The sequence below is a fragment of the Trichosurus vulpecula genome, chromosome 6, assembly GCF_011100635.1.
Source record: "Trichosurus vulpecula isolate mTriVul1 chromosome 6, mTriVul1.pri, whole genome shotgun sequence".
Taxonomy (NCBI): Eukaryota; Metazoa; Chordata; class Mammalia; order Diprotodontia; family Phalangeridae; genus Trichosurus; species Trichosurus vulpecula.
Window position 1 is genome coordinate 5,770,458 of NC_050578.1, and position 25,893 is coordinate 5,796,350.

Below are 25,893 nucleotides of genomic sequence, written 5' to 3' on the forward strand. Positions count from 1 at the left end.
ACAGATCTGGCAGCTGTCTGCCTAGGAGGGAGGTCACAGCTTGGGAGCAGAATGGATGTGGAGTCAGAGAAGTCAGGTTTGAAGCCTGACTCTGTCACAGAAAGCAGCAAGTAAATGAGAGTCATTACCCATGCAGCCTTGAGCAAGTCTTGCCTCACTGGGTCTCAGTTTCCTCATTTGTAAAATGAGGGAGATAGGTGAAATGACATCCAAGGTCTTTCGTGACCCCAAATTTATAATCCTATGATCTTATACCTTGGCTCTGCTCCTCTCCACCTTTATGACTTTGGCTTCTACCTGTATGACTTCTTCAAGCCTCATTGTCCCTTAACTTCAAAATGAAAGGATCACATGACCTCTAATGTTCCATCCAATTCTAAATCTACGATAGAGCTTCGTGGCTCAGCTCAAATCCTGCCTTCTGGAAGTGGCCTTTCCCAGACCCCCTCTCCCCTCTCAGGCCTAGGACCTTCCCTTGGAGATTATCTCCAGCTTGCTGTATGCATGCAAGGTTGTCTGCAAGCTATCTTCCTCCTTAGAAAGAGAGCTCCCTGAGGGTCAGGGGCTGTGTTTTTGCCCATATACCTCTGCATACCCGTGTATACACTGTATGGCACTTAGCACACTGCCTGGAATATAGCAGGTACCATGTAAGTATCAATTATTGTTATTTTTGTTATTATTATTATTATTATTATACTTCTGCATACCCAGTGCTTAGCGCAGTGCCTGCAATATAGAATACACTTAATAAATGCTTGTTGACTATCAGCCTTAGGGAAAGATAAAATTTCCAAGGAAACAAAGTATATAAAAAGAAAATACAGCCCATTGGCCTCAGCATACTTCCTCAACAGCCTCCGAGATCCTTTCCCACTCTCCATCCATGATCCTATGATGCATGACCAGCACCTTGGGGGTAAGCTGTGCTTAGAGGAAGGAATTTCCAGCAAAGGAAATTAAAGATGACTGGGGAGAGGAGAAGTAGGAAAGAATAGTGTTGCAAAAATTGAGGGAAAGGGTCTAGAAACGGGGTAGCTGAGAGTGTCAAGTGCTATAGAGGTTGCAGATGCGTTGAGGGATTGTTGGTGATCTCAGAGAGAGCAGTTTCAGTCAGTCCTAGAGTCCAAAGCTAAGCTGCAAGTGGGTAAGAGGTTTTCAAGGGTTAGCAGTAAAAGGGAAGCAAGATGGGAGGATAAATCGAGGGAAAGAGATAGAGTCAAGTGAAGGTCTTTTAAAGATGGAGACACCTGAGCTTGTCTGTAGACAGCAGGGAAAGATCCAGGAGTGAGAATGGTCTTTGGGGCTGGCTCCTATAGGAATTGGGTGGGGATGAGATCAAGAGTACACACAGAGGGCTTGGTCTGGACAAGAACATCCACCACTAATCTAGAGATGGAGTTTGGTGATGAGGTAGAACAGTTTTGAAGGGAGCTGAATGAACCCATTATGAGTGGCAAGGCAACAAGTATCCCCAGATGTTATGTGAGGAGGGGGAGGGAGGGGAAGAGTGGGGGTTACAAATACAAGCAAAAAGAAAGATAGTACTGCGAGGGATTTCAAAAAAGGAAGAGGACCTATATGTGCAAAAATATTTATAGAAGCTCTTTCTGTGGGGGCAAAGAATTGGACATTGGAAGGGATGCCCATCAATTGGGGAATGGCTGAACAAGTTGTGGTACATGAATGTAATGGAATACTATCGTGCTATAAGAAATGATGAGCAAGATGTTTTCAGAAAAACCTGGGAAGACATACGTGAACTGATGCCAAAGGAAGTTGCTGTTGTCGCTCGTCCATTTTCAAAGAGAACCAGCGACCTCACAGGGTGATGTCTTCACTTGAAGTCATCACTCATTTTCTCTTCCAGAGTCATCAATGTCCAGTGGTAAGATAAAAGTCAAAATGAATGGCCCGGGATGCAGTGGACGACCCAGGTGTCTTTTGATGCCTGACCAAGCTCTAAGCATTCTACAATGCCTGCTTCAGCCACCTTCCTGGCCACTGGAACAGATTGTTCTCATCCTAGCATTCATGTGCTTGGGGTAGATATCCCTCTCACTCACTGATGGGCTTGAGGCCTGTTGGTTACCCTCAACCTGATTCCTCAAAAATCACCCCACCTAGACTGTCTTTTCCAGGTGGAGTTGTCTCACCCAATTAGAACACCTTATAAAGAATTTAATCTAAGGTGAATTCCGGCCCACTGTGTTCTGCTCAGGCAGGTTTGGGCAGCCAGGTAGATACTTTGTCCAGACTGCCCAAGACTGGGGATGATTTGGAAGTAAACAACATGACCGAAGTCATGCCCCTGTCCCCTCCTTAGAATGGATCTGCTTCTCATTATAATATTCATTTTCTGGTATTACTTGTTAACCAATCAGAGTTGATCGCCACCCTCAGGAGCACCCAATCTTCCAAAGGCATGTAAGTGTTGAGTGGGTTCTGTGAGTGGTCTCTGGCACTGAGAGTGTCACTGACCCCTTTTATTAATTATACGCTAGCACGATTAATAAAATAATTACCCAGAAACTATGTCTCTTGAACTTTTTGTATATCACACTTTTTAGAAGGATCAAAATGCAAACCTGCTTTTCCGCATGATGAAATTTATGCAGATCGAGCTAAACCCAAATCTGGAAAAGGTGCCTAGGGGTCCCCACGGCCTTATCTCTTTGAAGGCAAGGAGGGAGCAGAATGAATAGGAGGTCCACGGACACATTCTTCTTACTACATCATCAGCCCCTGCCCCAACACAAACACTGAGGACTGCATCAGAACCAGCCTGTGGGATATGTCATGGCCAGTCTGGGGAAGGAAAGAGCACATGAGTTTAGCTCTAAAGCAAGAAAAGATTTCTGGTAGGGGGAGATGAGGGAGGAAGGCATGCCAGGGATGGGCATAGCCTGTGTGAACACAGAGAGCAGACAGATGGGATGCCGACATCACAGAACAGTTAACAGGTGCAGTTTGATTGAAAAGGAGAGACCATGAAAGAAAGTAATGTGAGCTGAGGCAGGAAAGGGGTGGGCTGGGGCCATACTTTGGAGGACTCCAACGTTGTTGGGCTGAGAAGTTTATTTTATGACAGAGATAACGGAGAACCATAAAAGGATATATCAAGAGTAAAGTAAAAAATAATTCATTCTTAGAAGTCATTCTGCACTTTGTTAAAGAATTTGTGCCATAAAAATGAAAAACATGAAGGACACCAAGAAACGCAGAGAGATCTGCATGAAGTCATGCAAAAAGAGGTCAGCAGAAGAAGGATGGCACGCAAATAAACAAGAGACAGACCCGGAGATCTCACTGCTAGGCATATACCCGAGGGAGGCAATGACAACAAAGAAAGGTCCTAATGGCACCAAACATCGAAGCAGCCCTTTTTGTGACAGCATAGAACCGGAAACAAAGTCGATGCCCATCAAGCGGGGGATGGCGAAACAAAGTGTGATCAACAACGTAATGGATTATTACGTGCTCCAAGAAATGATGAAGACAAAAGAACACGAGAAGATTCATAGGAACTGATGCAAAGGGAAGCTAAGTGGCTCAGTGCATGGAGTCAGGAAGACCTGAGTTCAAATCCAACCTCAGACACTTCCTAGCTGTGTGACCCTGGGGAAGTCACTTCACCCTGTTTGCCTCAGTTTCCTCATCTGTAAAATGAGCTGGAGAAGGAGGTGGCCAACCACTCCAGCGTCTCTGCCAAGAAACCTCCAAATGGGGTCATGATGAGTCAGACACGACTGAAACCACTCAACAACAAGGACGACAGAAGCAGAATCAGGAAGGCAGTGTACGTGATGCAATTCGATGGAAAGAGCAGCGTTAATGAGAAAGTCAGACCAACGCAGCCAGCTGACCTCTTTTTCTAATAGTAATAATAATAAATGGCATTTATAGAGCACTTTAGGGTTTGCAACGTGCTTCACAGATACCATCTAATTTGATCGTCACAACAACCTTGGAAAGTGGGTACCATTATTACCCCCATTTTTACAGATGAAGAAACTGAGGCAGCCAGCAGTAAAGTGACTTTTCCAGGGCCACACAGCCAGTAAATGTCTCAGGTAGGATTTGAACTTAGGTTTTCCTGACTCCAGGCCCAGTGCTCTCCCTGAAAAACCAGTTACACGGGTCACTGAGGTTGTCCTTTATAACAGTGGTGTTATATCAATACATCCCCCTGAGTCATACATGTAACTTAGAAAACCACAAATTGTCATCATTTGTGTTGGATTCATTTCTACTTATTTCGTTAAACGTTTCCCAATGACACACTGATCTGGCTTGGCTCCGCTTGTCTCTGCTTTACACCACTGAGGAGGGTCACGTTTTCTACAAATGGCCCTCGTTTCTCTTTCTGCTGACCTTTACTCATGGACATGTGTGATCATCAGACCTGCCTGTGACACGCATGGGCTGCCTGAGCGCTCTCATCCCCTCCAGCAGACCAGCAGAGCTAAGGGGGCTGCCCTGCACTGGCGGAGGGGGCTTCCCCACCCCGTGGCCATGAAATCCCCACTCCAGCCCCCAAACTTCCGCCAGGATTCCAGGAAGGATGCTCACCTTTTTTACTGTGCCCTGATGCTTTTTTGACAAAGTAGTCACAGATCACTCCGGCGTCCTCACTGTGACGACAATTGTGCCTCCCAATTTCTTGTTTGATGCAGTCAGCGAGGTTCCTTTCGCTCCCGGTGCACTTCACGTTGTCCGCGTGAATTGGCCCTTTTCCTTCCCCAAAATAAGCCATGGTTCTGGCTCTGGCAGGACCCCTGGAAATACAGCAGCATCACCACGGTGGGCTTTTCTGGATCCTCAAAAGGACATGCAACCTTCCCTAATAAATCAATCACGCATCTAGAACTAGGCCTAATTCGTGGGTTATTTCCACTTCATAATTCATTACTTATTTATCACCTTCTGAATTAACCTTCTTCATGATTTCAGGTTCAAGCCCTGCCCCTCATGCATAGTGGCTATGGGATCCTGGACGTATCACCCAATTTCTCTTGGTCTGTGGGATACTAATGAGTCACTGACATGTATTCAGGTAAAAACTTTCCATACAGGGAATTCTCTACCAAAAACTGAGACCACACACACAAAAATAAATGAAAAATTTAAAAATTTTTTAAAAAATGAAATCACAAGTCCAGGTTAAATCCAAGCAAAACTCTACTGAAAATCTTACCACTAGGTAAATAAGAGAAGGAATAAGAACAATTTAGTTATCCAATTAGCTTGAACAGGGCAGGTTGCCTGATGACATCTAAAAGCCAGAGTGGTACAGCCTTTTCTTGTATTTGCCTACAAACTATTTTTTTGCCAAAGAAGTCAGAAAGTAAATAGATGTAAATATCTATGTCAAGATTTCAAAAGCTTGAGTGAAAGGAGAGTGGAGAAGGAGACCTCTGCTGGGGCCATCTAAAATAATGCCCCCTAAACCTTTCCCTTAGAGTCCGTGTTAGGTAGTAAACATTTATTGAGCACCTACTATGCGCCAGACACTTTGCTAAGCACTGAAAATACAAATATAAAAAAAAAAAAAGAAAAAGAGATAGTCCTCAAGGAGCTTTCAATCTAATGAAGACCAAAAAAAAAAAAAAAAAGGAGCTGAAAAGAGGAAGCGGGGGGAGATACCTGGTGCAGGGACATAAGGGAAAAGTTCTAAGAAGTCTAGAAGATTAATTTCCTCATCTGGACGATGGGGATAATAATAGGACCTACCAAAAAAATTTAAAAAATTAAAACAAAAATAATCATAGTACCTAGCTCTCAGAGCTGTTGTGGGGATCAAATGATATTTCTGTGAAGGGCTTAGCACAGTGCCTGGCACCCAGGAAGAGCTACATAAACATTTATTGTTATCATTATTACAACGCTGGGAGGCAGATGCTATTATGATCCCATTTTAGGGATGGGAAAACTGAAGCAGCTTACAGGATTTGCTTGGGGTCACACAGCTAGGTGGGTCTTCCTACCTCCAGGCCCAGCCCACTAGCCACTGCACCCCCTTGGTACCTACTGTATGTGGCCTTCTAGGTCCTTGGGTGCGGCCTTTGGACTGAGTCCAAGTTTTACAGAATAAATCCTTTTATTAAGGGCATTTGTTCTGTGAAGTTTGGATTCAGTCAAAGGACTGCACTTGAGGACCTAGAGGGCCACATGTGGCTTTGAGACAGCAGGTTCCCCACCCCTGGTCTAGACTCACAAGCTTGATTTGTGGGTGGGAGGAAGCCCATCTGTATATGAGGAGAGCTCTATATCTATCTACACTGCACTTCATGTCAAACTAAGCTCTCACAGCATGGTTGTTGTTGTTGTTAAGGGGTTTCAGTCCTATCTGACTCTTTGTGACCCCATTTGGGTTTGTTTGTTTTTTTTTTAGCAGTATCTAGTTTATTTATGCCTGCGAAAAGGTAGATGACACAGCACACACCCCTCAGGACTGGAGTGCCCACCATTTGTCCAAGAGGCCCGGCTGGGGATTTAACCCCACAGCCATCAGGAATGAGTCACTTCTCAGCTATCATATCCTCAAACTCATCATCATTGAACTTGGTGAAAGCCCATTTCTTAGAGATCTTCTGGCAGCCAGGGAACTTGAGCTTGACTCTACCCAAAGCTTCACTCACAAGTTCTTTATTCTGGACCTTGGTTCGAATCAACATGATAACTTGGCCAATGTGTACATGGGCTACAGTGCCCTGGGGCTTCCCAAAGGCTCCCTGCAAGCCAGCCTGGAGCCTAAGAAGTAGAGGATTAAGCAGCTCACATTTTAAATTCTGTGAAGTAGGTGCTTGCTTATTCTTAGCTAAGTTGCCTTAGCCAAGGCAAAAGTGTTTCCGAGGTCCCTTAGAATACTTAGAATACTTAGAATATTGAGGACAAGGTACACACACAACCAGGGAAATGCACACCAGCCCCCCACTGAGAGAATTGGGTTGGTCGGCTTAATTGGCTGCGAACATTTGGGGTTTTCTTGGCAAAGATACTGGAGTGATTTGCCATTTCCTTCTCCAGATCATTTTACAGATGAGGAAACTGAGGCAAACAGGGTGAAGTGACCTGCCCAGCGTCACACAGCTAGAAGTGTCTGAGGTCAGGTTTGAACTCAGGAAGAGAGAGTCTTCCTGACCCTGGGCCCAGTGCTTTATCCACTGCGCCACCTAGCTGCCCATAGGGCCACAGAGTTAGAACTAAAAGGTACCTTTGAGATCCCCTATTCCAATCACCATATTTTACAGATGGAGGCTGTAAATTGAGAAGTGAAGTGATTTGAAAACATGCCCTCTGACCCCAATTCTAAGGACCTTCTCACTATACCATAAACATATAATAGAACATTCACTACAATACCTTTCTTTCTATTATGGTAAAAGAAGCTTATTTTTCAATTAGCTTAATCCTAACCCTCCAATACTTCACCAACGTGTGGAGGTGGTCCTGGGTCCTCAAAGCCAATGGCAGTCGAGCAAAAGCTCGGGCAGTTCCTTCCAGGGACAAGGTCTGCAGCCTGGTTCTGCCAGGTCCATGCCCCAGGCCTGTCCTTTGCTGCCTGTATGACCCTGAACAAGTCACCTGACCTCCCTGGGCTTCTGTTTCCTCATTTGTAAAAGAAGGATTTTGGAAATGATTACCACTAAGACTCCTAGCTCTGATCTATGATTCAATGTTTTCAAGAAACTCCAGAGGAAATGAATCTCTCTATTGGACTTGGATCAAGTTAATACTAGCAAGTCTCTTGGGTAAGATGAAGAGATGTAGGAGCCCATGAGGTAATACACAGAGTGTTCCAAAAATCTAAGCAGTGCTAAGCTTTACTGCACTAAGACTTTTGGGACACCCTGTATATGTGTAAAGTGCTTTGCAAGCCTTTATGTGCTGTATTCACGTTCACTGTCATTGTTGTGTAGCCCAGAGCTGCCTTGGAGATGCCACCCAACAGCCATTGGCCTATGACATGTTGAAAGGGGGATGGCTGGGGAAAGGTTTTGCAGAGAATTCTGGGGGAAAGATGCAGGAAAGGAGAGAAAAAATGAGAATTCAGGATTACCATTCCTGTGGGTATCCTCCCTCTCAGTGAGACATGAGAAGATACCCAGAACCCAGGCATCCTCAGCCTCCAGCTCCTTCTTCAAAGAGACACCACCATGCACCACTGTATTTGTTGTTCTGAGAGGAGCAATAATCAGTTAGCCAGCCTGAGTGTCCTCAGAGGCATGGCCCTTCTCCAAGTTGAGGAAAAACATTAACTGAGCAGCTCCTGCGAGGTCCATCTCTTGCTCTGACCTGAGAAGGAGAAGGAACCTAAGTTGCAGATCAATTTCTGCTCCTTCAGGAGTGCCAGGCCCTGGCCACTGTATAGCCAATGACCTCCCCTCTCCTGTCCTTTCATTATCTGCCTCATTATTGTACTATCTCTTTCCGTGCTATCAAGTAAATTAGTACCCCTCTTCCGCCAAAAATAAAACATGGCTCTGATGATGAGCTGTGCGTCTGTTGTCCCAGGAGAAGCCTACCTAAAATGGGGAGACACATCACCAGAAGAGCCACATGGCGAATTTTTTGGACACCTCAGCTCTTAAAGATGGTCTATGCAGGCAGAAAAAAAAAAGGACTATACTCTGAGTCAGTGCTGGCAGTAACCACGCAATGAAACCACAAATCCTTAAGAACTGAAATCTTCATTAAAACTGTTTAGAAAATAATACAAACCTGGAAAAAATCTCTCTCCCTGGAATTTGAGACTATAGAAATATAGAAATATATAGAATATAGAAACCAAAGCTCAGTAGGTAAACATTCATAAAATATTTTTTGAAAAGGGAAAAACAAACTTCTTAAAAGGATGAAATGTCCAGAATAAACCTCTTCAGACCCCCTCTCCCTCTCCCCACCCCTGACAAATTTTTTCTTGGTGATATATCCATAATTTTCCATTTAAGTACCCCAAGAAAATATCTTTTTGATGAGGTACAATTTGACTTCTGCTCATGGGGGTAACATTATGCAGGTCAAGTCATGAAACAAAGAAGATTCCAAGTAATACATCTGGAAGGAGAAATCAAAAGGCAAAGCTACAGATAAAAATGCTTTGATTTGGAATCATCAAACATTCAGACAACAGGAAAGTCTAAAGTCACACTCAACCTGACAGCAAGACAAAACGTTATCTTTGATCAGACTTTGAGGCCAGATGTGAAACTCTCACATGCTGTGTTTTGGTGATGCCTTTTTCTGGATTGAACAAATATGTTAGTGTAACTGTCAGAAGGATTAGGCAAGTGCCTGTTTTCTCTTTGTCTTCTGCTTTAGTGATATTTAATTTAAAATTTTTGCACTGATGTTCATTAAGGATATTGGTCTATAGTTTTCTTTCTCTGTTCTGATCCTCCCTGGTTTAGGTGTTGAGATTATATTTGTATAATAGAAGGAATTTGGTAGGATCCCATCTTTTCCTATTTTTGCAAACAGCAAATGTACTATTGGAATTAATCGTTCATTGAATGTTTGATCATAAATTGACTTGGTTTTGGGTAGTTGTCCTTTGTTTTGGCCAAGCAGGGCAGATCAGGAAGGTGGGAACTATATTGTAGGAATCATATGTACAAGCTAAAAGCATGTGCAGGGGAAGGTGACCAGGATGGTGAGAGGAGTGCAGACCATGCCATATGAGGATCAGTTGAAAGAACTTGGGAGCTTCAGACTGGACATGACAGCTGTCTTCAAGCATTTGAAGGACAATTATGTGGAGGAGGGATTAGTCTTGTTTTACTTGACCTTAGAGGCCAGAATTAGGAGCAACAGATGGAAGTGTAGAGGCAGATTTCGACTTGACAGAAAGTTTATCTTACAATCATCAGAGCTGCCCACAAGTGTGATAAGCTGCCTTCCTGTGGACAGAAAAGTGAGGACACCTGAATGTTCACAAGAGAATCCCTTACTTGTAGCCAAGCTGCCGACAAACCACTGTCGCATCTTTATCAGTCCATCCATCATCACAGATTGTTCCCCACTGCCCGTTGACAAAGATCTCCACTCGTCCCTCTTTCTTGTTCTCTCCATCCATCAGCCTGATAGGGAGACCTGAAATAGGCCCCAGAAGTAAGAGGGTCAAAACTAGAGCTAAAGCAGAAGAGGCTTCCACAGTACTAAGCACTCTTTTAAAATTAAATCGCTATATTCTTACGGAGGCAACATTTTTTTTTGGTAATCATATCCTATCCCACAGTCAAGTCAACAAATGTGTATTAAGCCCCTACTGTATGCAGAGTATTGTGTGCCCAAGAGTGCATATTAGCTGCTCCCCAAACTTGAAACATTCTCTCTGGGCCTTTGTACTTCTTGTGGGTGGCACACCATTCTTCCTTGTCCCCATAGCTCCAAGGCTCAGTTCCTCCCTGAAGCTTCCCCGATCCTTGGTCACTAACGTTTACTCTCTCCTCCGAAGTCCTTGGGTGCTGCAGTCTGGGCATGTGGAAGGGCAAGCTCCTTGTGTGCAGGGACAATGCCATTTCTGCCTCTGTATCCCCAGCATCTTGCACAGGGCCTCACACAAAGGAGCTGATATTGCATTGAGGTAGGGAATATAGTTATTATCCCCCCCGCCCCCTCCCAGGAACATTATTTAATCTTTTTTATCCTGTTTCCTCACATGCATGAGCACTGCCACAAATGGACTTGGAAAATAAATATTTCACACTAACATTTCCTGAAGTTTTGTAACTGTTTGCAGGAGGTGAGACGAGAAATTCAACCTCACAGACAAAACAATTACAGCTGAAATTCATTCTTAGATCATCATATTTTGCAGTTTAAGGCTTTTCTCTGGTGCTGATCCCTCCTTAATTAGGAAAACATATGCACAAAGAATCATAACATCTTCATGATATAACTTTATATAAGTGTCTATTTTTGTCTCCTTTTGGCATCATTTCTGGACAAACATCTACAATCTGACTCCAACCTACCCACCTTGGCTTATCTTAGATCTCAGAACTGGCCTAGATTCCAGTGGCCATCCAGTCCAATCTAAACTCAACATGAATCCACTCAAGAACCTTACGCTCTACTGCATCCTAATTTAAGGAGCTAATAAATATCACAGAAGCTGGTTGGTATGGGATTCGTGACTGGAGTGTGGCTGTCCTAAGTTGTGTAGAAGGGCAGTGTCCAGACAGGGGTGCTTAACCTGGGGTCCCCAGTCTACAACCTTGTTTTTTAAATACTTGGGAATTATATTTCAACATAATTGGTTTCCTTTGTAATCCTATGTGTTTTATTTTATACATTTAAAACTTTCTTTCTGAGGAGGAGTCCATAGATTTCAATGGATGGCCAAAGGGATCCATGATACAAAAAAAAAAAATTAGGAAGTTCTGTGGGATGAGGAAAGTAAGAATTTAATTATATGCTGCCCTGGTCAGGATGACATTGGAGGACTGCCTTCTGTTCTAGGAGCCACATTTTGGGCAGAACAAAAACAAGATGGAGAATATCTGTAGGAGGATGCCTGGTAGGTGAAAGGTCTGAAACATATTTTGTATGAGTGATGAAGGGGACAGTTTCAGGGAAAACTAGGAAGACTTGTATGAACTGATGCAGAGGGAAGTCAACAGAACCAGCAGAATAATTTAGGCTATAATAGCACCAAAAATGAGCAATTTTGAAAGACTTAAGAATTCTGACCAATGCAAAACTAGCCATGATTCCAGGAGGATGATAATGAAGAATGTTACCCACCTCCTGACAGAGGTGATGGACTAATATGCAGAATGAGACACATTCTTGGATATGGACAATATGGGAACATATTTTGATTGATTATGTACTCTCATTACAACGGTTTTTTCTTTTTTTGTTTAATTGGACAGAGGGAGATAAAATAAATGCTTATTGTTTATAAAAGGATAAAATTAAGTTTTTAAAAAGTAAATTGCCATGATTCTCCTTAGAGAGGCTTAGCCTTGGTGCCAGGATTTACAATCCCTACTCTGCTGGACAAACACAACTATTTAATTCTTAACATGAGCCACTGTAGTTGGCAATGGGGTTATGTTAGAAGTAAGAAATCAGGTTAGGAACTCATTTAGGGTCAAGACAAAGGGAACCCTGGTGATCAGAGGGAAGGGAGCTAACATACCTAGAGAGAATCTGTTCACATCATTGTCTGGATGGCAAGTAATATGAATGTCCTCTTGGTGACTACAGTCATGCTCTCCCCACCTTCCTCTGGAGCACTGAAGGAAAGCTGTCTCCTTTCCTGAACAGCTGACATCATCCAACCAGATGGGCCCCAGGCCTTCTTCAAAATGGCGGCTGGAGGCCTGTTTGCCATATCTGGGATAAGGAAGTAAGATTGTTTTTAATAACCACCACCTCTTGTGAACCCCAAATATTAATGAGCACTAATTAAATTTCATGTGACTTCATTCCCTTCCTCTTCCAATCAGGAAACAGAAATCTAAGAGGAAGTAACTCCCCAGGGTACCATACAGTTTGATATTAACAATTTGTGATTATTTGGGGGGTCTATAGAGCACTTTGTAGATTGCGCAAAATGCTCTTTTTCATTCTCAAGTTTGGACGATGTCTAGATCACAATCTGCTTCCTTAGCTGCTTCATGTGCCAGAGAAACCCAAAGGAATAAGAGATCGACCTCAAATTAGTTTGTAAACATTGATTCATCATGCTGGCAGATTTCCACCCTGCAGCAATAAGTTATCAAATGAGAGAAATATTAAAATAAAGTAAAATAAATTGTTAAAGGAGATGAATAATAAGAGAACCTGCAAAATGTCTAGCAAACCTTTAGGATTAACTATTGCAAACCACTGCTATTAACATGATATCATTCCAGTGTTCTCAGATCATTCTGCACACGTGTCTGGACCTTTCCACACGGACCAGAGCAACCACTTCCCACCTCACTACCTCATACAGTCACTGCAGTCACAAAGTGAATAATGTTACCTTGAGGTGACTGTTGTTTCTCAGAGGAACAACAAAGAGGCATTTCAACCAAGGCTAGACATTGCTCCCCATCTTCTAATGGGAAAAAGATCTATGTTTTGGAGTAATCTACTCCCATGCCTCCTGTCTGGTCTCTGAATTATCAAGGGTGAGCCAGATAATTCCCACTGGAGATGACTGAGCCCTCTTCTTCTTCATGGTCACACGAGATACCTTTTTTCCTTACTATCCATGACGTTGATCCTCATCTGTCCATACAGCCTCCTCAATATTAAAAAGATAAATCAATAGTCTTTAGGATTTTAGCCTCTTGGTTTGAACCAGGCAAAGTCATCTGCCTCTCATGAAATCTCTGATCAGGAAAAAGGCACGTGACTCAAGGGAGTGAGCATAGCTGTTGCTGACTCGCCTTCCAGAATGATCCTGTTCCAGACACTGGGATAAATGGGCAGTGAGGAAGTCCTATCCACCATTCCATGGCCTTTATAACAAAGAAAATAACAACTGCTGTTCCCATGGTGCTCTCTGATCTCCAAGGCATTTACACATACTACTTTATCTGATTCCCATAATTATCGTTTGAAGTAACTTCTCAGGGCATTAAGAGCCCCGTTTCAGAGATGACGAAACAGAGTAAGAGGCGTTGAAATGACTTTGTGATGGTCATACAGCTACAAAGTGTCTGAGGCAGGATTCAACCCCCAGCCTTCTTGATTCCAAGTCCAATCCATAAAGATTAAATGTAAGGGGGAAAATGCAAAAAAATAAGATAAAATCCAAGGTCGCTAGACACAATGTGTTATTGGTATTTGTCCTTCTTTCTCAAAGAGGACAAATGACAGTATGAGGGTGGTGTTAACTTGTGGGTGAATTGGGTTTAAATGAGGCAGAACTGTGCAAAGTATCTGCCACACTCTCTCCTCCTGAGTCAGCAGAGTCCAGGGACAAGACAAGAGTCAAGACAGCGGGTGATGGCCCTAGACACAAGGTAGTTTGAGAGGGAGAGGACAAGCAGTGGAGGGGCTCAGGAAAGGCTTCACATAGAAGGTAAAAAAGATGTGGGTCTGATTATCACGGATCTGATATCTAAGCCCAGGAAAAGCTGTGTCCATTGCTCAGGGTATTCCCAGGGAGGTGGCTTTAAAAACTGAAATGTTATGCAGTGACAATGTTTATTCTCTGCCTGAATGACAATGGGTTTGTGCGGCTTTTCATTCTTTTATTTTTAAAGGAACCAGAAAGACATTTCATGAGTTCAAATCTGGCCTCAGATACTTATTAGCTGTATGACCCTGGTCAAGTCACTTCACCCTGTTTGCCTCAGTTTCCTCACCTGTAAAATGAGCTGGAGAAGGAAATGGCAAACCACTCCAGGATCTTGGTCAATAAAACCCCAAATGGGGTCATGCAGAGTCAAATACAACTGAAAAGATTTAACAAGCCACTGCTTTGAGTACAATTATTGAGATAACATTTTAAATGATTGTCTTTGAAAAAAATTATTATCTTATATTATTAGTCTTTCAAGCTTGAGGCAGGGAGATAGAGGAAAGCAGAGACAAAAAGCACTCAAGAGTTTGCCTTTGACTCTTAGCCCACAGCTACCATTCAGGAATTTGGTATGTGTGAGCCACAAAGTGTTTCACAGAAGCGTGACTGATGGCTTTCAGGCTTCCAGACTGGAAAGCTAAGGGGGAATTCTGAAGGTCACTTCCATGACAAGGAGGACTGTTTTCCTGAACCAAAAGTGACCCCCATTATCCACTTCTGAGACCAAGGATAACGTAATAGCCAAGTGCTGAACTCTGCCCTCCTCTCTAGCTCTGGCCCTGTGATGTCAGGACTGGCGCTAGTGATCAGGAACCAGCTGCAAGAGATGCTCTTCTAGAATAAACTCTGCTAGTCATGTCAGCAACCCCAGAAGTTACTTGAAAAGCCAGGAAGGGGCCTCAATGTGGCCTGCAGCTCCTGGGGATTATGTAAGTCTTCTTATGATCAATGTAGGGGAAAGAGAAAGGGAAAAATGTCCTCCTGAATATGCTTGTTCTCCTGCCCTACTTCTTGTCCAGATCCTGGGACCTGGAAATGGGAGGCTCCTCTTTACAGATCATTTAGTCCAATAGCCCTATTTATATAGAGGATGAACCTAAAGCCCAGGGACAGAAGTGACCTGCCCAAGATTACGCAGGTAGTAAGGAGCAGGGGCACTCAGGATTTGAACCCAATGCTCTTCCTCCAGACCCAGTGCTCTGGTTGGGGGTACACATGTTTTCTTACTACCAAAGAGATGACCTAGAGTGGAGATGACATAATGAAGGGTTGGGAGTTTCTGGAGCTGATACATGAAGGTCACTGGGGTTTCACTGTACAGTAAGAAGGGCTCTTACTTAAATCCCAGCTGCCGACAAGCCACCTGGGTGTTCTTCTCTGTCCACCCATCATCACAGATGGTACCCCACCGGCCACGGTAATGTACCTCCAGCCGTCCCTCATGATTGCCCTTCCCGCCTGCTAGTCTCAGGGCCCCATCTGTGGAAAGAAAGAAGAATCAGTCCTCACCCAGGAAGGCCAAACGGGCCTTTTAATTTCACCAAAAGGGTTTCAAGTAATTTCACATAGTCCCATGCTACGCTGGCTTAGGGTGGAAAAGCTGGACAATAAGATGGTTATTCCCCCTAGTCACAAATGGATATGTAGACCTGCCACTGTGGCCTGTTTTCATCAGTTCTTAAAGAGGAAGGAAGGAAGGAAGGCTTTTGTCTCATTTGTTAGCCCTTCTGAAGGCTGGCCCCAATTTCCTTCCTTACATCCATTCTAACAGATAAAACCTTCTTTCCTATTTACCTCCTTCTGAATATCAAAGATCAAAGATGACCCTAAGACAACTACACACCTCCTCCTCCTAAGGATAAACTGTATCTGGTGGAAAATGCACCTTCTTTGTTCTAGCCTCATCCATCCTGGCCCACAGACAAGGGCTATTTCCACTCCAAAGGAGAAAGCCAGAGGAGCTTAGTAATGACCCAAGGTTTCAAATGGAAAAAGATAAGAAATGGTTATTCTAAGGGGAAGGACAGACACAGCACAGGGCTATGTTGTATAAAGAATGATTTCAAAGCAGTAACAACTAATTCCTCTGGAGCCTCAGGCATCTGTTTGTGTCTCAGATCCCCAAATGACATACAAGTGAGGTCTTGGCTATTCAGTAAATAAATCCTGGGCCAGGAATGACTAAACTGTCCATTCCCTTTGATCTCACTATTGCATATATACCCCAAGGAGGTCAGAGATAGAAAGAAAGGGCCAATATTAAACAAAATATTCCTAGCAACACTGTAGTGGCAAAGAACTGAAAAAATACGTTGTTCATCAGCTGAGAAATGGCTTTTAAAATGTAATACATGAATGCAACTGGATATAACTATGCAGTAAAAATAATCAAGAAGCAATTCAGAGAAATATGGGAAAATCCATATGATCCGATGCCAACTAAAAGGAGCAGAGCTGTAAGAATCCACCAGACGAGCCTGACAACTTAAGTGAAAAAGACCAGTCTTTCAGCACGCTACCAAGGCCAGGCACTAGAGATACAAGGACAAAAATGAAGGCATCTACAATCTTGCAGAAGAGCACGCTGCACAAATCCTGCCCAGAAAGCTAGAACCCCCCATGGCACTTGTAGTAGTCTTGGGCAGAAGAAACACTTTGTAGGGAATGACTAAAACTCTAGTGACTTTGTAAGGTTTCCATTCAGTTCAACAAATATTAATCAAGTGTAGAGAAGACGCTGTGCCACCTAGGCACCACGGATGATCTTGTCAATGCTGGTAATCCCTCCAGGGATGCAGATTGTAGCCCATCCATTCTTCCTCATCTTTAGCACTTCCACGTCCTGGGGGGTTGGGGGTATGCGTGTGTGTTGGGGGGGGTCCCTTCCTTTAGTTCTCTTGCTATAGCGTGGATAATAGCGGATACTACTGGCAATCCACTGGGTATTCTTGGATTTCTCTACATCACAAACCCATCTCTTCTTCCAATCTTACATCTCTCTGAAGATGTCCTTTCAAACTCTTGTCCTGAGCAATTCTTGGCTGGCAATGTATCATCGTTCCCCCAAGCCCACCATGTGATTCTGGGTCATCTTTTGGGTGAGCCTAAATTTAAAGCCTTTAGACCTTAGGTATTCCACAATTATAGTCATTGGGTATATATGAGAACATTCTGAGCCCTCAGGGAGGGATTCTTCTGGTGGGATATAACATGTACACTCATAAATATGGTTCAAGGATAACCATTAGGTGGCACTGGCAAGCCAAGAAGGCCAGGCTGCCAAACACCCTGAGCCTGGGCCCAGGTCTAAAGGCTTTAGGAACCCATTTCCCCTCTGGTGTATGGCTTTCCACTGAAACTCACTGCACATGGCCTTTCTGGAGAAAAGAAGAAAACTGGCTGCCTGAGTCCACACTCTCCCACCTCCATGCCTGTACCAGCTCAGATCTACTAGAGCTATCATCACAAGGATTTTCCTTCCCCTCTTTCTCAACAATCATTAAAAACTCACTAATAAGTTCTCATCTCTATTAGATGTATAGCTCCAAACCCACAGCTAGTTTTCATTGGTAGAACCCAAATCCGGTTTACAAAACCCCGATAATCTAGATCTCCTTCTCTTCTAGGTTGTCCTCCTTCCTTTCCAGTTTCTCAGTGTAGCACAAACTTGCTAGCTATTTCCTTTAAAACAAAGTTTTTATTGATGTCTTCTATGGTTTTTTTTTATATCATTACAGTTGTCCACCGTATCCTTCACCCTCACCCTCCCCAAACCATCCCATATAATGTATAATATTTTTTAAGCACCAAAAAAGAAAAAAAGAAGAGGAAAAAAAATCAACACAACATAGCAATATTCTAAAAAGTCCAAAAACATGCACTATGCAAACCTGAGGACCTCCCATCTCCATGAGGGGTGGACTATCTGCTTTTCATTTAATTTCAAGTGCATAACAAGGAGCCCAAAATACCACTTAAGGAAATGATAGTCAACATGCTCATTCTGCCCCTAGAATGAGATCTGAGCGATATGAGAACTTTAGAGATGGTAGCCAGATAATCCTAATACCTAGAAACTGTTTGGGGATTATGAGGAAGTTGTATATTGCCGAGTTGCAGGTTGGACTTTCTCTCTTCTCTCCCTCTGCTCCTTGTCCTTCTGGGATGAGGAAAAGTAGGAAACAGATGAAAGAAGATGATAAGAACAGAATGAGTGTCTTTTCCCAGAAAACTCCAAGGAGAACCCAAGCTAGTGTAGTGCGAGCATGGTATGGGAGTGAGACTTAGAACCTAACCCCGGGGGCTGCACCCTTCTCTCTAGATTGGCTTGCTCACCTCTCCTGTACTGACATTGACAAGTTGAGGGTTTGCATGGGGTGAGGGGTGCCCACACCACTACAACTCACTTTGGGGCTTCAGGAAATAACTCTAGGGTTGAGGAACTATAGATTTTTTTTGTTGTTGCCAGAAATTGTGGCTTTTGAGCCCCCACTGAATGCGTTCCATTTAACAAATCATCCAAGATGACAACACTAATCCCAAACATTTACTAAAGTAAATTTATAAAACAAGAATAATCAAAGCACGACATCCCACCAATGAACTCGGGGAAAAAACTCTTCCACCAATGTACACAGTATCCATGGTAGCAGGTACATACAAACTTGGAAAACCACAGCATGTAGGAACGTGAGGAGGGACCACATGTGCCTGGAAGGACTCACAACTTGGGACGGCTCAAGCCTTGGTGTCCTAGTCCCCTCAGCAACATTTTGCATAACCATTTACTGATGGGCAGGGACATTCCTTTGCTGACTCTCTCTGCCCTGGACACTTCCCTTTGGCCCTGCTGAGCCAGGACTATGCTCAGTAAAACAGAACTCTCAGCCAGAAGGTTCTAGCGCTCTTCTAGGTCTTCTCCCTTGGTTGGATTCTGAAGGGTTTTCTTAGGTCTTGCTGTAGTCCAGTGCTGAGGACTCTTACATCCATTCAGAGATCTAGTCTTGACCCTCAAAAGTTTTGTCCTAAGCCACTGCTCTACAGCAGGGTTTCTTGTGTGAAATGACCCACTTGAATCTTACAGTGAGAAACCCAAATCCACTTTCCTGTCAATCCAATATATAGTTTTCCTATAGTTCCCAAACATTTCTAAGTATTGGGATTACCCAGCTACCATCTCTAAAGTTTTCATATCATTTATATATAAATTTGATGCTAGGGAACCATACACTTTGGTCAGCTTTACTCTGAGTGATTATCTTTTCTCTGTTCACAATGGTTCACTTTCTGCCCTTTTCTGTTAATAAAAGTGTTCAGATCAGAGAGAGGTACCACCTTATCCTAGTGTCACTAAGGGATACTCATGGCTTCTCACCTGATTGGTGCCAGAAGTCTCCAGACTATCCCTCCTCTCTATCAAAATGTCCTCAGTGCCAAGAGACCCTCTGACTGCACCAGGGAAGCAAGGGCCAGGCATGAATCTTGGACATAAAGTTCAATACAAGGACCACATATGGGGCTCTTCTCTATCTTGGCCCCCAGTTGGCCTCCATCATTGCCATTCTCTTGTGTCTCCAGAGTTAAGGGGTCATTTCTTCCTTGAGGGTGTGGGGCAAAGAATTCTATTATTCTACTTAAACCAGTGAGAATCACTCCATGCAAATGGGAACAGCTCTCTATCTAGCTCTCACTTCTCACTGGCACTGGAAAACATTCTCCAAGGCAAACGGTGACGGAGAGAGTCCTGGTGACCAATGGAAGGAATCAAGTAGAATGGGATGCCTGAGCTAAGCCTTGAAGGAAGACAGATATTCTGAGAAGTGGACGTGAGGAGAGAGTGCATTCCAGGCACAGGGCACAGCCTGGCTGGGAGTTCTGAGGCTAGAAATAGCTTGTCGGGGAACAGTGTGGTTTGGTGACATATAGGCCGAGTGAAGAGGAGTAAGGGGGAAAAGACTGGAAAGTTGGGTTAGTAACAGATTATGGAGAGCCTTAATTTTAGACTTGGGTGCTTCTAGTTTATCCTAGCAAAAAACAAAAATATTGCTGCTGAAAACTTGAGCAAGAAAGTAACAGCTTAAAGATTATACCTTAGAAAGATCATTTTGGTAGCTGTGTCTAGGGAGAATAGAGTAGAGAAAAGCAGGTTTAGAAGCAGGGAGGTCAATTTGTTGTTGTTTTCAGTTGTGTTCAACTCTTCATGACCCCATTTGGGGTTTTCTTGGCAGAGGTCCTGGAGTAGTTTGCCATTCCCTTCTCCAGCTCGTTTTACGGATGAGGAAACTGAGGCAAACAAGGTTAAGCAACTTGTCTAGGCTCACATAGCTAGTGAGTGTCTGAGGCTGGATTTGAACTCAGAAGAGAGTCTGGAAGAGAGGCAGATTCGGAGGGAGAGAGAGCAGCTCTGCTTTTAGCCCACTGAGTCTGAGATGCGTCTGAGGCATGCAGTTTGTAATGTCCAATAGGCAGGAGGCCAGGAGAGAAACCAGGAACATGGAGGTCTAGGAATGACCATGATAGAGGTAAGAACTAAACACACAGGAGCTGATGAGTCACCAAGTGAGGCATCATCTGTCACCAGCTCTGTTACCCAGTAAGTGTGGAAACCAGACTCCCACTGCCTTGAAGGTAAAGTCCTCCTGGAGGTTCTGAGATCTGCCTCAGACAACATGGGGAGCAGATGAATGAACATTATTAGTTATAATTATCAATACTGCTCTTTGGTGGTAATTGTTCAGCATACAACAAAGTAACAATAGGTCCTTCAATCACGTTCAGTTTGATAAGTCAGCACTAAGGGCCTACTATGTGCAGGGCACTGTGTTAAACACAAAGTCAAACAGAAATAACAGTCCTAGACTTCCTCTGGACCAAAAGACCAGCCATTTTCATGGCCAGAAAGACAGCCGCAATAGCCTTGGGTCAATCAAAGCTGCCCTCTGGGAGTACATTCTTGGAGGCTTTGTTTTTGGGGGTAGGAAGAACAGGGATGGTACCAAGTGCCGAGGCTTGGCTCGCCATTGCTGGCTTGCGTACCTGTCAGAGGAGTGCACGAGACCCCCGCGTCCTCCCGGTGGTCACAGTTGTGCTGTTGCCAGGAGCTCTTGGGACACTGCTCTAGAGAAAGCTCATTTCCTGTACACTGTACTTCGTCCAACATGACAGAGCCAGATCCTTGCCCAAAATAGGCCCGTGGCCATGCTTTGGCAACCCCACTAAACCAACAAACAAACAAGACAATCAAGTGTTACAAGAGCGACCCAGGCACCCGCCCACGTGAGTGTTTTTGACAGAGACATCGATGGACATGCAGAGGGGAGGCCGTGGCTGTCCTCGTTCCCAAAAGGCTTCGGTCTTACAGGCCCACATTCTTCCAGAGTAATCCATCAGGCAGCCAGGTGGTGCAGTGGATGGAGTAAAAGACTTGGAGTCAGGAAGACTCAACTCCAATCCTGTTTCAGACACCTAACTAGCCACGTAACCCTGGAAAGTCAACATTTAACCCTTCTTAGCCTCAACTTCCCCATCTGTAAAATGGGGATGATAAAGCACCCGCTTCATAAGGTTGTTGTGAGGATCGAGTGACATAACAGAAAGCACTTTGCAAACTTTAAACTCCTATATAAATATTTGCATTAATATTTATATTCTAAAATAATCCCATCTCTCGGGGTAATTATTTCACTCTTCATAACGTTCAGTAGTTCTTAATTATATTCAAGGGTGTGAGGGCAAATGTTTAACAACTGCCTTTCCAAAAAAAAAAATTGTACACACGACATGCACTTCATTTAACCTGCGTTATTTACATTTCCTCCATTTTTATGACAAGAGGCTCCCCGGAGACAACATTTTCACACAATATTCAGGATGAAAAGGTAAAAATGGATATTTCAATGACTGTGGGAGAAGAGATAAATAAATGTCCCTTATGCCCCCAAGTCACCCGTGAATTCAGAGTAATTCCTTCTGTTGGGAATAACTGAAAGGCATTTGTACATTAAATATGTTTAATGTTACGGTAAAGTTAAGACAAAGAATTATGGCAGTCAGTTTAGAGACACGGGGTCAAAGGATTTGAGGGAACTGAAGAGGCAGCTGGGCAGTTCCTGACAAAGCACACAGGATGGAGGAGAGGCTTCTGGGAAGGTGGTCAGGAGAGCCATCAGTCAAAACTGTTCATTAAACACTCAGAGTGACTCAGTCACTCTTCTGATTACTGTGGGCCCGAGTACAAGGCGTAAAGTCATTTCTCCTGAGAAAAGAGTACATTCTAATGGTGCAGCCAGCGAGCATGGAGGACATACAGAACACATTTAAAGAGAATACATACAAAGACACGGACATGATTTAAATGCCAGCTCGCTGGCGGGGGACAGCACTGGCAATGGGGCGTCAGGAAAGGTTTCCAGGAGCAGAAAGGGGTGCTCGGGCTCCATCTTGAAGGAAGAGAGGGGCCCTGTAGGAGAAGGCCCTAGGAAGGGAGCAGATTCTGGGGGAGTCAGGGCAAGACAGAGATAGGAAGATGGAAGGGTGCATGTTAGGGGCCCAGGGAAAGCCTGACTGGCTGGATCACGGAAGAGACGCTCACACAGAAAGCTGCCCCTTTGTGCCATCCGAAGCCAGCACATACAGCACAAGGAACAAAGGGGGAGATGGAGGCAGAAGGTTGGGGTTCAGGCCCCTCCCATGCCACATGCTCTTTGTGTGACCTTGAGTGAGTCATTAGCCTTCTCCTGGCCTGTTTCCTCCTCTGTAAAATGTGATTGGACCAGATGGTTTCACAGATCTGTGAGTCTGTCTGGTCTTCCAGCAGTATGACTGGAAAAGGCAGCCCTTGGATTTTGGTCCACAGTGCCACAAACAAACACACAGGGAAGTAAAGCAACAAGCCAAACCTCAGGCCCAGCTGGCGGCAGACCACTTCAGCATCCGCGTCGTCCCACTGGTCATCGCACACCGTGCCCCACTGCCCCGCGTGGTAGAGTTCCACTCGGCCTTCGTGGACACTGCGCCCGCCAACAAGCCGCACTGGAGTCCAGGCTGGAGCTGCGGGTCCAAAGACAGAGAATGGAAAGCTGTGTCACTGGATGCTAGACCCCGTTGAGCTGGAGCTCCCCTCACTTCAGGTACGCTGCCACAAGTGGTTCTGGAGCCAGTGGCATGCAGGCCATTCTCAGAAGCCTGTAGCAAACCTGGGAGCAGAAGAGGACCCCAGAATCCGAGGAGCTGGGGCTCATGGAACATCAGAGATGGTTTGTTTAAGGCTAGCCCCACATTTCAAAGACTACTCAGGCCCAGAGTGGGTAAGGAAAGCACCTTGGGTAAGGTAGTGACCAGCAGGGCTGGGATTGAAGCTCTGTCTTAGTTAGTTAGAAACTCCAAACCCAATGCTCTTTTCTTTAATTTAATAAGAGAAGCCAAATTCCTAGACCTTTTCACCTCATGATGGTGATAAGATTTCTATCCACAAGAATCCATTTGCCCAATACACTATCATTAATTATGCCATTTATCTTATTAGCCAGGATGCTTTCAAAGCAGTCACATTTCCAAGGAGCATTTTATTAATGAGACTAATCAGAGCTCAGCACCAGAAGAGGATAAGGGCTGCATTTCATGATTTCATAGATAAGGAGAAATCTTAGAGGAGCAAAGTTCCTCTCCAGATGCAGGTGGGACTTGAACCCAGGACTTCCCAGCCCTCATCCCTTGCCGGACCTAGGCCCTGGATTACTCCCACCTTTGGCCTCTTCTCCTCCTCCCCATGGGCTGCTGAATAGAGCTGGAGGAAGTCACTGAGGATGCTGATGGAGCACATTATAAATTCATGTTACCCCTCTTGAATTGGGCCCTCACTTCAGTACAGCAATCCCTTTATTGCTGCCTATCTCACTCCCCACTAAAGCTATTCTCAATGGTGTCAAGTGGCTAATCTTACCCTTTCTCTCAGCTGAGGACCTCACCTCTTAATCTTATTGAGAAAACTGAGGCCACTCTCCACGATCTTCCTCTTCCCCCCTTCTCTTCATTTCAAAACTCCTTGACAGTATTTCCCACTCTTACCTCCTTTCCCCAGTTTCTTCTTCTTCATCATCATCTTAGCCCAGTGCTTGGCACCAAGTAGATGCTTAATAAATGGCTGTGGATTGATTGATTGATGGGTAACCTCAACAACTTCCATAGGCTTAATCATTATCTTTATATAGACAACTCCCAGATCTACATATCCAGCCCTGATATCTCCCTTGATCATCAGTCCTGCACCACCAATTGCAGCTGCTCACTGGATATTTCAATCGGGGTGTCCCAGAGACATCTAAACTCCACTAAATCCTCCTCCATCTCTGCCTCTGCCACCGAGCCTCTCTTTTCCTTCTACATGTAATTGAAGCCCCACCTTTGACACGAGGCCCTTCTTCATGTACCCAATGCCAGCACCCCCAACCACACCATATTTGTGCATATCTCTTCCCTTCACATTTATTCTGTATGCAGTTACAAATGTCCTGCTGTGTAGACAACACTACTGCTTGAGAGTAGGAATGGTTAATTCTTTGTATTTGGATCCCTGATACCTCATACAGTTCCTAGCACTTAGGAAACAAGCAATAAATTTTTATTGACTTACCTACCTGGTACCTAGGCTACGTTGCAGTAATAATATAATTGGTAATTCCAATAAACCTATAACAGGTTGGTAGAAATCATGTACATGGCTCTTTTTAAAAGCACAGAAGAACATAACAAATCTAATAATAACTAAATGAAGTTTAGACTTAAATGCTAGTAGTGTTTCATTTATCGACTGAAGCAATATTAGAAAATTTTAATTAGAAATGTAATTATTTTCAAAGGCAATACAAAGTTTAGAAATGCAGGTTGTCCCAGAAGTCTCACTGCTATGCTTTAGTAGGTTAAATTGAATTAAGACTTTTGGGAGACACTGTATGTTTGGGTTTCCCAAATCTAAGCCAAGTGAGATCTCAAATGGGTCTTCTTACTGATTATTTTAATTAAAGCCTTGAACTCCTTCCTCCCCTAAGATCCTCCTCCAATACCTCAACCCATGAGGGAAGTGATCCTGAGCTCCAAAAGGCTACTCCTCATCCAGCCTGGGTTTGGCAAGTGTTACTGAGAGCTGAAAGGGCAACAGGCCCAGGCCCAGCGATGGGCTGCCTGCCTATCTCATCTCTCTGAGCCTCAGTTTCTCTATCTGTAAGATGGAGACAATCACATCTATAGTGCCTATACCAAAGGGTTGTAAGCAGCAAATGAGATTACAGCGCTCGGTAAATCTTAACCTGCCATACAAATGTTAGTTATTATTATAGGAGTAGGGTGGGGTTTAAGACACGCAAAGGCATGAGACATTGATGATTACTTCTGGGTATGGGAACAGATCAGGAGAGGCTGCATGGACAAATGGGACTTGACCTAGGTTTTGAAGAGAGAGAAAAAGCTGAACAAGTTGAAACGGGAAAGGAGTCGAAGGTTCAGCTTGTATAAAGTCAAGAAACCAATAGAAGTCAAAATGAGACTGGTTACTTATCATGTTTGTCTGGAACAGAGAGCATGTGAATAGGAATCCTGTGAAATAAATGTGGAGATTGTGGTCTGAGCCTCGATGTAGATGGGCTTGAAGACTGTGCTAAAGAGTCTGCCTTTTATCTTACTGACCAATGCCTACTTAAGAGCGTAGAGTGGCAGAGTAGAGGTATTAAAACCAAGGTCATTTTGGGAGCTATATGAAGGGTGTTTTGGAGAACAAGGAGAATGGAGGCAGGAAGACCAATTAGGAATGTTCTGTTGACTAGGCAGGAGGAGATGAGGACCCGAACTCCAGTCACAAAGCAGGGGAG

At 44.1% G+C, this 25,893-nt stretch overlaps 1 protein-coding gene and 1 non-coding gene across 2 annotated transcripts in view; both read right to left on the reverse strand.

Moving 5' to 3' along the window:
- The window catches only part of PRSS12 (serine protease 12), an 81,075-nt gene that overhangs the window by 21,671 nt on the left and 33,511 nt on the right, over positions 1-25,893 (reverse strand). Inside the window, exons 4-9 of the mRNA XM_036762432.1 lie at positions 22,930-23,080; positions 21,068-21,246; positions 15,370-15,511; positions 12,152-12,348; positions 9,954-10,095; positions 4,573-4,778 (exon numbers count right to left, since the gene is read on the reverse strand). Coding sequence (XP_036618327.1) covers positions 4,573-4,778; positions 9,954-10,095; positions 12,152-12,348; positions 15,370-15,511; positions 21,068-21,246; positions 22,930-23,080 — 1,017 coding nt within the window. The remainder of the gene's footprint in view (positions 1-4,572; positions 4,779-9,953; positions 10,096-12,151; positions 12,349-15,369; positions 15,512-21,067; positions 21,247-22,929; positions 23,081-25,893) is intronic.
- On the reverse strand, positions 6,844-6,973 carry LOC118855644. The gene has a single exon (XR_005010806.1). It is a non-coding gene; the product is annotated as a small nucleolar RNA SNORA70 (small nucleolar RNA).